Raw genomic sequence first — 14545 nt, forward strand, 5'->3', positions numbered from 1 at the left:
TTTTTTTAAATAATTGTAGACATTTTGTACTATGACTTTTTTCATTATATTTTCAACAAACTATTCTATGACTTTTTGTGACATACTTTAATTTTCATATTTACAACATACTATAATATAACTGTATCCACATGTTTGACATACTATACTGTTGCAATCTTTTTTGACATTCTGCATTATGATCCTTTAGATAATATGTTATATATATATATATATATTATTTTCTCTTTCCAGTGTTTCCTGGGACATTCTGTATGAAGCACTATCAGTGCCAGTGGACAGCAGCCGTTAGCTAATCACATTCCATTTGCAGCTGGAATCTTTTTTATATCGCACTTTATTAACAGCAGTCAATAGTACAGCTCCATTTTTTGCAGACATTATTCAGATACAAACTGTCCAATGGGATTATTTCTAAGCGTTACATGAATAACCACTCATTTCAGTGGTAATGAAGCAAAACTAATTATTGGTCTTCAGACTTCCTGTCCATCCCGTTTCCTCTCCAGAATTGAGTCCATGCAACAGAAGTTTGGCACAGAGGGGAGCAGAGAGTTTGGTAGAAAAGCAAAAAGAACAAAGCGAGGATGCTCCATCCAGTGGCGTAACTATCGACGATGCAGCCGGTGCAACGCACCGGGTCCCAGAGCACACGTTTTATATATATTTGTTTAAATATTATTTTTTAATATATTTTTTTTGGGGCCCCAATGGCATTGACCGGTTCACGCAGTCTTCAAAGTAACCAAGCAACATAAATTAATTTGTCTGTCCAATGACCTTGCTCCCAAAGTTTCATGTCATGTGATACCTTGCGTTGACGAGCGAACCGTTTAAACAACCTGTACTGTACAGGTTAGCGGTGGTGACGTGAAGTCATGTGACCGTGCTGTAGTTCCTTTATAGCCCAACATTAGCCTCCTTTAGCTAAGCGGTGGTTCGGCTCTTAGCGGTGGTTCGGTAGCATTTTTTATAATGCTACAAGTTCGGTAGCATTATAAAAAAGTGTAATAGCTTGCATTTATAATGTACAGCAAACCAAAGCACAAGAGCAGCGCACAAAACAATATTTGCACCGGGGCCAATCACAACCTTGTTACGCCACTGGTTCCATCTAAATATAAACTACAACAGAAACGTGAGAGAAGATGCTTCTTCTACTTATCATGTGTTTATGATTCATATAACATGACATTTCATATGTACACAACACTTCAAGTCTGTTTAACTTCAAAAATCCAAATACAAGACAAAAAAAAAACATGACAGCACGGCAACGTAAAACCTGCACACTGTCAATCATCATAAACATTAGTTATGTTTTATCATGCTGGTTTATTTATGTGAATTGGAATATTAGTAGCTATGTGATCCTTTACGGTCATTCTCTTTTGGGTAAGAGAATATAATGAGATGTAAAGAAGCACTGAGACTTCTATTTGGATACACACGTTAGGATTGAGCTCAGAATCTTTTCCATAAGTCAGAAGAAGACTTAACTCATACGATCAAATATATGCATAGAAAAAACTGAAACTTCTTTTAATGGACAAAGCTCATAATAAATCTTGAAATGATGAGCAACACTTGGCCTTTGAGAAGGAGCTCGGTTAAATATTTAATGGAATCAACGCTCACCTTTTATTTGGGAATCAGTGGAACTATGTTGGTCACTAGCTGAAGCTGCGATATCATCTCAGAATACACATCCCTCACAAAGTATGTCTTCCTTTTCAAACTACACCCCTTCTTCATGAATACACACCACCTCATGCAGACCACCAGCTTCCACACAGTCAGTATGACCTCTAAACTGGGGCTGTCGATGGGAGGAGCCCCCTGTCTGAGGGACCCTCTGGGAAGCTGTTGTTATGCAGGGCTTGGTCAGGATATACAGAGCAAATTGGTAATGATTTGTGTATTTATATCTATAAGTGTTAGTGACTGTTTGGTTGTATTGCCCCTCCACCCTCCCCTCCTGGTCTATTTACCAGCTCATAGAGTCCTGCTGTGAACCCTGAAATGTGGAGTACCCCAAAGTGTTATGTTAGAAATGTATAGTAGGGTCCCCAGCACATAGAAATTGCCTGATGCTTAAAATGTCTTGGCCCATTTGGACAGTCTTGGAGTGATTTTGGAGGTTATTGAAGAAGGTTGAATCAACTCTGACATTTTCAGGATAAACAATTGCAGTTTTGGGTCCTCCAAAACTTGAAAATCCGGAGTACAAATATCACCAGTTTGTGGTTAAAACTGCAATTTTTGATCCTGAAAATGTCAGAAATTGATTCAACATCCTCAACAACCTCCAGAACCACTCCAACATTGTCCAAATGGGCCAAGACCATTTTTTGCTATTGTCTGCATATGCTAATTGACACAATTTATGCTAATGATGCTAATACCCAACATCTGCAGGTTAGCATCTGCAGGTTAGCATCTGTCAGTTTCTGTGTGCTGGGGACATGTACTTTACATTTCTAACATAAAACTTTGGGGAACTCAACATTTCTGGGTTCAAAGTGCTGGCAAGTAGACTAAACCCCCCCCCCCCCCCCTCTCCACTGGACAAATTGACCTCTTTACAATGTCAGGGAATGAATGGAGTAAAGAACAGCGGGGAACAGAGGGAGGGGAAGAGAATGGATGATGGAGGTGAGCGGGACACCGGGGGTCAGTAAGGGGTCCTGCCCGGTACAGGAGGTGATGTTGATCCTCTTCTCTTTACGATGTGGCCCCCGGACCCTCACTTCTCTCTGTAGTACAGCAGGTACATCTTGAGGGGCTCGGGCAGCGGCAGGCCGAGGATCCTCTCTCTTAGGAGGTTGACGGGGGGCTGGGGTCGCAGCAGCTCCCCGGTCTCCTTCTCCTCTTCCTCCCCTTCCTGCTGCTCCTCCTCCTCGTCCTCTTCCTCCACAGTCTCCTCCTCCTCCACCACGGCCCCCGCTCCTCTCCCCGCTCCTCTCCCCGCTCCTCTCCCCGCTCCTCTCCCCGCCCTCCTGCTCCCTCTCATCTGCTGCCGGGCCTCCCTCTCTCCCGCCTCCTCCTCGGCTCGTCCCCCCTGGTTGTTGTTGTTGTCCAGGGGGGTGGGGGCGATGCCGCTGCTGGCCACCACTTGCCTGGTGGCCAGGACCAGCGCGTTGCAGTGGCGCCGGTGGACGCGCCTGCGCTTGAAGCGGGGGCCGTACTTATGGAGCCCAGCGACCGCCAGGCCCCTGCCCACGGAGAACGAGGACCCTCTGCCGCGTGATAGGCTGTCCCCCCCGTCCGTGGTCACTCTCAGGGTGTGGCGGATGCAGATACGAGCCAGCTCCTGCAACGTGCGTACCTCGTACTTGGCTGGGAAAGAAAATAGATATTAGAAACAAGGTTTAATAGAACAAATGTAGACCTTAACTCACTCCATCAATCCCTCTACTGAGGTGAATATATGCAGCCAACACAGTGGATATTTCTGAGCTCTCGCCCCATAAATGAAGGCATTAACCAATCACGTTGTGCGGAACAAACGTACATTGTAGTTATGTGGATATGAGTTGGGATTATGTTTTATAAAACAACTACAATATACGGCTCTAAAATCTGAACCATGATGGCGAAACTTTATCAGTCCTGTGGCAATGTACAAAGACCGTGCAATAACTGGTCTACTGTTTCCTTTCTTTCCTTTCACACCACAGCCCGAGAAATATACATTGCCTAACTGTAGGTTACTGAAATCAATTAGAGCGTTTTGCAAAAAGGAAACTCTGAAATAGAGAATGATCCATCATCAATCCATTATCAGAAGCAGGATGTCTTTATTAGTCCCCCAGCGGAGAAGGTTACAGTGTGGAATAGTAGGTAAAAAAGGCAAGAAATAAGAGTAAACTAACATATTAAATATAGAGAAAGCATAATTTGATCTCCGAAGAATCCGCTAGCATGAACATATTTTAATATTTTATTAAACAGTTGCATCGCATGTGCTACACATAGTTTTGATGGTGAGTATTTTACTTTTCAACAACGTCTCTTCTTTACGCACCGATGGGTAAGGTCTTCAGACCAGTCCAGTCTATGCTTAAGACATATACTCTATGTATCAATAGTCATACTAGTATTTCCATATTTAAATAACGGTGAAGAGGAGACTCACGCAGTGGGACAGTCTTGGGTTTTCCATTGGTGCTGTGTTTGGGCAGCGCCAGAGGGGCGAAGGACACAGAGATGATCTTTTTGGTCTCCCAGCTGTTCGGCCCTGTGCGGGTGATCTTGGTCAGCTGCAGGAAACACAACAGGAAGTCAATACAGTCAGTGTGTATTCAGAGGACGGTGCTGTGTGCTATTGTCTTCTCTTGCTCACAGTCAGAACTTCAAAAAGCTACTCTCTATATTTAGTCCAAATTGTCCAAAGAGTGGTCAATTTGTGTTAATGACATATACTACGTCAATTCATCCCATAATAAAAGTGTCAAAAGAAAATATTGGAAAAGCTTTGGAGATCATCTCCATGAAAACTCCACAGTTACAAGGTCAAATGTCATTATACAAAACCACAAACACTGATCCAAGACAACATTTATTGACTCTTAATAAAAACACAAATGAGTGTACAATCATGAATCAATATGGACACAAATATCCGTTAGTAGAACAATATACCTGCTTTTTTACATTGAAACGCAGTGTGTGACATTTCAAAATTGGGTTATGACATGATTGTATTCGTTCATTATGTATATGTTTTTATAGAGCAGCCTTACCCAGTAGTTAGTGTTAAATGAGTCATGTGGTGCCTATAATCGCTAAACAGAGAAGCAGTTTGCACTGTGCTGAGTCTCTGTGGCAGAACACCCACCTTCTCCTCCAGAGGCATCACCAGGATGCCCCCCACCTTCAGCAGGTTCTTCATGTAGTCCTCATGCTCCTTCTGCACCCCCGCCCCACAGTACACCCGGTCGTACTGACGGCTCTCCGGAGGAACCTCCAGACAGTTCCCCACCACGAAGGAGGGCTCACAGAACTCAAACCTGCACAGAGACAGGAGAATGAACAAAGAGTTATACAAGGAAAGAATAAACTGAACAAATATGCTGTCAACTCTGACAGATTTTAGACACGTACTTGTCGAAGCTGTCGCTTGTTTTGATGAAGGAGTCGAGCTTCTGGCACGCATACTCAATCACATCAGCATGCAGCTCGATCCCATGGTTCACTCCGAAGGGTCCTGCAACAGGTGGAACAGCTCAGTTTGAAATAAGACACATTAACGTGGATTCCAAACACAGTAAATGTGACGATGACATAACCTGCGTTAATGAAGACCAGTGGGAACATCCATACACCTTTATGAAATGTCTTTAAATGTGGCCCTGAGCTCATTAAACGCAAAGTGGACGGCAGCAGAAGCTGTTTTAATGTCAGCAATAGTCCTATAACTACCGATAAATCAACTGGACTTTGAGGATCCAAAAAATGCAATTCTAAAAGTCTGAATCTGATGAAGACAGGCTCGCTTTTCACTGAAATATTGTCTCCGATATTCTTTTGACTTTTTGTAAAAGAAAAATGTGTATTCAGTTCAGACCTCGCTCATTGATTAAATGTCATCTCAATGTCTCTATAGATTTTTTTTAAACCAGATTTCACAGTTTTTCCCTTTTAATAATTTTCAACAATCTGTAGAATTTTTTTGGGAACTTTTTATGCTTTTTTTTTTTTATTGTCAAAGCATTCATAAACTCATCTCTTCCAGTTCACACACCTTCATGCTGCCACATGTTTACTGAACATCTCTTCCCACATACCCAGTATGAGGCCGACCATGGTGCTGAGGTACCCGGTGCCACTTCCCAGGTTGAGGAAGGAGAGTCCGGGGCAGAGGTCCAGAGCCTCCATCACCTCAGAGTAGATACAGGGAGCCGACAGGTGGATGTTCCCATGCCGCCACGCCAAGTCCTAACAACACCAAGCATTCATTATAACCAAAAATCTCTCAGACTATAAAACATTACAAATGCACCCAAAAAACAAAACAAATATCCAGGGACTAATAACAACAACATGTCCCTCCTCCCGGCTCTCTCCAAACCCTGTCATCACCCAGCTGTGCTCTCTCTGGAGCCAGTGTGCTCACCTTGTAGGCGTTGTCCCGGTACTCGTCCAGGTAATAGTCAGCGCGGTCGATGGCTCTGAAGGCCCGCTCCACCAGGTCTGAGCGGATGTAGTACGCCTCCTTCAGGTTGTCAATCAAGTCGTCATTGTCCTCTCCGGCACTGACAGCTCCGCCCATGTTGACTGAAGGCAGAGAGGAACAGGCTGTTTACCATCACAAATAACTTCACGACTTGAAGTGGTGTATGTGAGGACTGCAGGAAGCATTGCTGCACACTGGGGTCAAAGCTGGACACGTCTACTAACACTTCTATACTTCTGCTCTCTCAGACTGACTTTTCAAAGCCAAAATACTTTGTGTGTTCTTTCATGATTTATATAAAAGAAAGCAGAAAGCTGCCAAAACACCCACCTCATATTGAACTACATCTGAACCAATTCATCCATTTGGGAAAATATAATGTTTAAAACTTAAGTATAAATGCTGAATGAAGCAGTTTACGGCTGAAATTCAGTGTTCCCCTGGCTACGCTTGTTTCTCTAATAACTTACGACACAGACACAAATCGACTTGAATCCATTCTCTCGTTAATATATCTTAGAAAACAACTAAGATCTAAGAACTGTCTGGTCAAAATGTGGCTTCAAACTCAATCAAAAAATCAATTAAAGAAAGTTTCTGGAAGACAATGCTGACTCATGCTCAAAGGGGAGACAACACCGTTACAGGAGACAACATTTACACATGACAGATATTAGAAACATTTGAGAAAATGGAAGTATACAATAGGGCTGTGCAATTAATCGTATTTTAATCGCAATTACGATTTTGGCCTGCCACAATTACGAAAAACAACAATCGGAAAAAACAATTATTTAGCTTTGCTAGGTTGTGACAGTGCACTGCAACATATTTGATCTAATTAATTTTGGTCTAATTTATTTGTATTTATCATATTTATATATGTTTAGTAGCTTGTGGAAGTGCGCTCCAAAATATTTGCTGATCTTGTTTATTGGTATTTATTATTATTTTGATATTATTTATTTAAATGTATCATTTATTTTTGTATTGGTTTTTCAGTTGAATTATACGTTCAGGGTAATCAACAGTTAAAAAGATACTGTTCAAATTATTATTTTTATTTGTTTTAAAGTTCAATAAATGGATTTTTTCAAAGTCAATGAATAATCGTATTTAATAATCGTGATATCAATTATTGACCCAAATAATCTTGATTATGATTTTTGCCATAATCACACAGCCCTAGTATACAATTCAACAAACTATAGAAAAAAGGGAGGCCTGTAGAGGCCTAATGTAGGGGGGGGGGGGCGGGCTGAGGCCGGGCAGTGGTTCAGGGCCGTGTTAAAAACAACACCAAGGAGATCAGAGGGCAGCCAAATGCTGCCCATGGTCATGAGGTAATAAAAGAACAAAGGGGGGGGGGTGTCATTTACATATTCCTGCACCTCCGCCTTTCAAGCCTCTTGTGTTGAGATGAAGAGGATGTGTTTCAGCCACAGAATCAACAAAGCAACCAACAGCAGTTGTTACAAGACAGTACATCTACAATCTTTCCCCTCTGAAGATGATATATTATATATACAGTGGTGGAGAGCAACTAAGTACATTTACTCAAGTAGTTTCAGGTGCTTTACTTGTGTATTTACATTTCATGCTACATTAAACTTCTACTCCAGTACATTCTGGAGGTAAATATTGTGCTTTATACTCCATTACATCAGTAAATATTAAGAGTTATTATTATCAGTTAATACATGATGATATACTATTATGGATTAAGAACGTATAAAAACGTTAAAGAAATTAGCTCCAACTGTATAAATTGCAATGATGAACACAATAATGGACTAAAAGTATAATCCTGTGATATTATATATATAATTCTGAAAATGGCCATTCTGACCTATGAGTATTTGTACGTTTTGGTACTTTAAGTACTAAGTTTGCATGCTAATACTAAAGTGTTGAATGCAGGCCTTCTACTCGTATCACTTATGTGCAATATATAAATATATATATATACACACAAGGTTCAAGGTTCAAGGTTCTTTATTGTCAATCTGACATAGCTACAGAGTAATTATGTAGTTGAAAATCTTATGTCACAGGCTTCTCCAACAATGCAACATAATAATATAACATAATAACAATAAGAGCAAGAGCAATACAAAAAGAATAATAGTTATAAAATAAAATAAAATAAAGTGATGATGTGGAATAGTGCAGTACGAGTCTATATACAAGTTATTGGAATGATATATATATATATATATATGTTAGGTATTAGATACATACTACTGAGTAGCAGATGAATGTTTGAAGTTGTTTCAACAGTTCAATTTTTTAACAGTCTCACTGCCCGCGGGAAGAAACTGTCTCCGAATCTTCTTGTCCTTGCCAGGATGCTGCGGTAACGTCTGCCAGACGGCAACAGCAAGAACAGTTTGTGGCTGGGGTGATGGGGGTCTTTGATAATCCGTAGTGATTTCTTCCTGAGCCGCTGGGAGTAAAGGTCCTCCATGGACACCGCTGTATAATTATTGTTTTTACTGGCTGCTCTCTCGTAGTTAGCCAATTCAACCACTGTACCAGATCTGTAATACCTGTGCAATATATACTTTTACTACTGTTATCTGGAATCTGCAATCACACTACAGTACATTACATTACATGTCATTTGTTAAACGCTTTTATCCAAAGCGACTTCCACTAAGCCACAGCCTACATGCTACACTTATTTGTAAAGATAATACTTTTACTGTTTGTTTTCCACCTGGATGTGTATTTTTGTCAATTGTAATATGTGTGACTTCTATTTTTATCTTTAATATATGATATATGCCTCTTACTTAATATTTGATATGTTTGGCTCCTCGCTTTAGCTGTAACAACGTATCTGTCCCCTCAGTGGAAGGTATTCTGGTTGAGTTTGTTAGCCTAACCACACGAGGGCGCAGCTCCCCGGACACTAAGCGCTTTAGGCTAGAAGGGTTCCACACTTCCTGCAGAAACACTGCTGCCATTTGAAGATTCGTAAATCATCTGCACATTCAATAAAAAGCTGTCGCGTGCATTATTTCAGTGACAGGGTTCACGGGGACAGTAAAGTCCCGCAGGTTGGATTCCCGCACAACGCACGGGCTGCTGCTGCACGCGGCTGCTGTTTGCGCCACTCGGGGATCCCAATTCGACTAACACTCAAATTCAAGCACTGTTAGTCAAACTATCGTCTCGTATGAACAACTAAAAGTGAATATTACATCTAAAACAGAATGTCACGCGGTGGCAAGGTCGACACAAACAGAAATAACCGCATTCTCTTCGCTGGAGGAGAAAGAGCGAGAGCAGAATGATAAGAGCTAGCTGCTGCTGGGTAGAGACAAACAGCTAGCTCTGACTGAGCCTCCATGGTCAAATATGCTAACGCTAATGTTATACCTTGTGAAAACGCAGACTGGTGTTTTCTGAAGCCGCGGGTTTCCGTGTGTTCAGCCTTTTGTTGTTGTGGAGATCCAGGGAGAAACACACCACTGCTGCCTGGATGTAAACATTCGGCCAGCTGACGTCAGACGCACTGTACGTAACGTAACGGCGGAGGAGCCTACATTGTGCACAGAGCAGGAAGTGGAGCACTGAAGATATTAAATGGGAGTCTATCAGGATGTTTTATATATTTGTTTATCTTGTTAAGCAGGTCATATTCATGTTTAGAGTCTATTTGTTGGTCTATTTTAATAAATAAATACAAATCTTTATATTATAATGTTTTGTCTTTTATTGCACATTTTGACTTTAGCTTATTATGTTTGTATAACTACTGTGATTCTTTTATTTATTTCATTCTCAACCCAATTTGCCTTGGATAAATAAAGTATTATATTTTAGATTCTAATTCTGATTTAATCATTTTGAAAAGAATAATACTCTTTATCTGCCTTTAAGCTAAGCCCCTGTCTCTGCTCTAAAGTCTCTAAGCTAGTCCAGTGACAGATGTTGGATTTAACCAATGCACCTCCCTTGCTCTATAAAAGTTATACCATTTTCTCTAAAGTCAATACAGGAAAGAACATGTCAGAATCAACAAACTGCCATATTCATATTTTTTTGCAGGATCACTATGTCTTGTAACCAAATACTGTCCCGATAATCACTAATTATTCATTTATGTTACACTTCAAATGTAGGATAATGTACATTACACCCCTATGGTTTTTTAATGGAGAAGAACACAACTCAAACATTGAATTGTTTTCTGTATGTGGGATTTTATTTTTTCACAGTGTGTGATATTTCAAAGATAACAATATCATTCATTTAGATTCCTTATTAGTTTTTTGAGTACTGTACTTTATTATAGACTTATTATTCAGGCAGAGTTTGAACTTCCAAAAAAAAAAAAAAGGGAACTCTGCCTAAATGCCTGCCATATGCATTAGACAGAAAACACTTTATACATTAAAAAGCCAAAATGCAATAAGAAATGCATATAGTGTTGTGGAGAACTATGTATTTTAGAGTTTCACAACGTGTTTGAGAATAATGATTATTGTTTGAGGAGTGTGCCAAATCAAAATGTAGAGATCTCCAGAGAGACGTAAGTTCTATGATAAACACTGTACTGCTGATTACTCAACGCTCCAGCAGAGGTCAGTGCTGCCCAACATACAAACTACATGTAACAGCGCATTAACACACACTCAGGTCCCCCATTTTGTTCAGCCTGCAGTCAGGAAGAGTATGTTGTGAGTGTGTGTTCCTGCTGTGTGAATGTACAGTTCACCTCAAATACACACACACACACACACACACACACACACACACACACACACACACACACACACACACACACACACACACACACACACACACACACACACACACACACACACACACACACACACACACACACACACACACACACACACACACACACACACACAGAGGTGGGAAGTAAATAAGTACATTTACACAAGCACTGTACTGAAGTACAATTGTGAGGTACTTTACTTGAGTATTTCCATGTTATGCTACTTCTTATTTCTACTCCACTACAGTTCAGAGGTAAATCATGTACTTTTACTCCACTACATGTTTAATACCTTTAGTTCCTTCACAGATGTGGATTAATGATGTGAAATATAAAGTGAAGTAACATTTAGAATGCAGGCCTTTACTTTACCCACACAATTATAATGTGTTTATCATTTACTCACCTTGAATTCTTGTAAAAAACTGAATATAGCTTGGATGCCTCCTTAGTGAACACATTTTAAGAAAAAAGGAGTAAAAGAATCTTGATGAATTAAATGGGGGTCGAGTTAAACAACAAAGCAATATAAAAACATCTGTTCAAAAAAGATCATATCTGTTCAGTATAATCCATGTCCAGTCAATGCTCACTACCGACTTCCACTAAATGTGCACTAAAGCACTTTGAAATAAACAATTGTCTACTTGAACTCAAGTATAAAGTGTTCTGCATTAAATATTGCAGTTTATGCATGTTTCATCATGTTCCGTTCTTTATATAAAAGTCAAAAATAGTTAATTTTTAACTACATAATAGTCTTTTGGACTATTTTACACAATACTACCGCTTCACCAGATTCACTTTTCATTTGTCATATATTTACTTATATATATTGTGTATATACTGCATATTCTTGTTTGTACATTTATATTTATTGTATACATTTTATGATCTTATAATTAACAATATTTCTATATTTGCTCTTAATTCAAATGTAACTTAATGTGTTTGTGTATGCACCGTAGTACAGTACACCAAAGCAGATTTATTGTATGTGAAAATGGTCCCCACAAAAGAAGTACAAGAACACACACACACACACACACACACACACACACACACACAGATTGGACAGAGTCGTATTGTCTATGATTCTTTATTTTTGTTTTTCATAGAGAACATTTAAAATGGTTCATACCCCCACAATAACTGACATCACTTCTCTGGTTTTTAACACTGACACAGGAACAAGGGAACATGTACACAGGTACACAAACACACAGTCACAAACATCCCATCTACAGTGTTTACTCCCCCAACAGAAACAACTTAAAACAGAAACATCATGAGACCCCGAGACACACAGCCAAGGCCTGTCCCACTTTACAAAACGGTGCAGTAGTAAAGGAACGACCACATCTACAAAAGTAACAAAAATGACCATACAATCTATCAGGGTGGAAGTGCTTGTAATTTTGGAAGTTTTGTACTTTTTTAAAAGGATATCAATATCAATGCCTAGAAAATCACCAGTAAAAATAGCTCATCTCTGTAAAAATGTGCTAGCAGGACACCCCTTGGCTGTGGAATTATTTTCTTTGTCACAAAGTTTTTTTTTTTTTTTGCACTTTTTGTCTCCAATACAACAACAATAACACTGTTTCTTCTTAATACAAATATGTACAGAGACTTCCACATGTTTCAAAATAACGCCCTGCACACTGATGCATTATCTAGGGATGAAGATGATGAAGATGATGTTCTTCAGATTCCTTCACAGAAACTGTCCGTGCAGTTTGGTACCTGAATCCACACAATGATGAGATCACAGTTTCTTTAGCCTAACAGGAGTGTGTACTTTTGTATCTGTGGCACAACAGAATGCCCTCTACCTGCATGTGAAGACACATTTATGTCCCTAGATACACAGTAACCCCCCCCCCCCCAAAACCCCCGCCCCAAGATACCGACACACTGAAAAAACTTAAATGTTGACTATAATTAAATGTATTATGAGATTTCACAACACTGTATTAGGTTAGTTGTCAGCAATAATATTAAGTTTAAATTAAACATATTAGGTTCAACTTAATATTATTGCTTTCAACTAACCTAATACAGTGTTGTGAAATCTGTTGACATAAGACATTTCATTTAAGTCAACGGTTCAGTTTTTTCAGTGCAGTATTGTTAAGAGATCTAGATCCGGACCAGAACACTATTAGAACCAGGTTTGCCAAATGTAAACATACCATATGTTGAAATGAGTGGAGTGAGAAAGGCACACATGATAAGACCACACGGCTTGTAACTACAGCGGGGGGTGGGGGATGTCTGGAGGGGGGGGGGGGGCTTTTTGGTTTTGCTCAGCTCGATGAAAAGTGCCTCGACTAATCATCCCTATCTTTGAGTCAATTTCTACGTCAAAGTGTGACCAGAACCTGGACCTAACATGGAACCAGGATGAGAAGGTGTGCCCCCCCCCCCGCCCCACCTGCTACCCCCTTCCTAAAACACACCAGGTTTTGGTCTGGGCTGGCCTCCCTGAAAGTTTCATCATGTTAAGTTCATTTATATTCCGGCTGGAAACTGGGGCCCTGACCAGCCTGTTTTTAATTTCTTTGCTATTTAGAATAATCTGAATAAAGCTGCCCCCCCCCCCCCCATCACTCAGTACTCTCAGTAAATCAGAAACATAGAGTGCGTGGGCGCAGGACCGGCCGGAGGCTGCGTTTGCTTTCTCCGCTGACATTTTTCTGAAAATGCGATGCTTTCATGGCCTCAGTGTTATTCATTTACATACCTCAGTAGACAATTTCATCAAGCAGTTTAAAAGGGGTCATGCCATATCAAATAAGTTACGAGAATATTCACAGTCTTTAACACTCTTGGGTAGTATTCTCGTGCATTTTCAAGAGAGGAAGAATATACTACTTTGTTAACCAAATGCATCAAAATGATCTTTCCTGAGGAAAGGTTACACAAGACATGAGGAAGGGGAGGGCGGGTTTAAAAGTCATAAAAGCTTTCGACATTCTTTTGAGTGATGGACACATATTTATGCAACAAACGCCTCCTCCTAAAACAACGGGGAGATTGTGAAGCCTGGCAAATCAATTTCCCACTCCCACACACTCTTCTCATTTCACAGGAGGCCTTGATCCAGCCGCTGCTATGCCCCCCCCCCCCCCCCCCCCCCCCCCCCCCCCCCGCTATGCCCCCCCCCCCCTAGACTGGCTGACCTACGGCTCACTGCTTCGGCTGCTCTCCACGCTCACCTGAGAACCACTTCCTGCTTCCTGTCAATCTCTTTTGGTTTTAGTTTGGAAAGGAAAGTAGCGCTTCCTTTTTTTATACATTTCTCTGACAGCTGAATCAAAGACACGTCTCTATGTAACACAGCTTGTTGTCTTCTGCAACAAACAATGCCCCCCCCCCAGCGGAGGGGAATATTGCCTGTGATCCATTAGGGTTCTTACAAGTCAAATGCTGGCATTTTCCTCAGCTATTCAGAAAGTGCGCACAGGAGTTTCATTCTAAATTGGCTAAGAGCACATTTACAACATGCCTCTGACATCAGAGTCACACACGGTATGGTACTGCAACAGATCACTCAAAGGCAGGTCACACTGAAACCCCCCCCCCCCCCCCCCCCCCCCCCCCCTCCAACA

General features: G+C 40.7%; 1 protein-coding gene across 1 annotated transcript; it reads right to left on the reverse strand.

The window, feature by feature from the left end:
* Positions 1-319: 319 nt before the first annotated feature.
* Positions 320-9719, reverse strand: LOC117492319 (protein-L-isoaspartate O-methyltransferase domain-containing protein 2). The gene is made up of 7 exons (XM_034142497.1): positions 9563-9719; positions 6119-6279; positions 5790-5940; positions 5107-5209; positions 4841-5012; positions 4139-4262; positions 320-3339 (listed from the first exon to the last, which is right to left on the reverse strand). Exons 2-7 carry the CDS (start codon positions 6272-6274, stop codon positions 2747-2749), a joined length of 1299 nt encoding a protein of 432 aa, XP_033998388.1. The 5' UTR covers positions 6275-6279; positions 9563-9719; the 3' UTR covers positions 320-2746.
* Between the last annotated feature and the right edge of the window lie 4826 nt (positions 9720-14545).

Source organism: Trematomus bernacchii, unplaced genomic scaffold (genome assembly GCF_902827165.1).
Source record: "Trematomus bernacchii unplaced genomic scaffold, fTreBer1.1, whole genome shotgun sequence".
Lineage (NCBI taxonomy): Eukaryota > Metazoa > Chordata > Actinopteri > Perciformes > Nototheniidae > Trematomus > Trematomus bernacchii.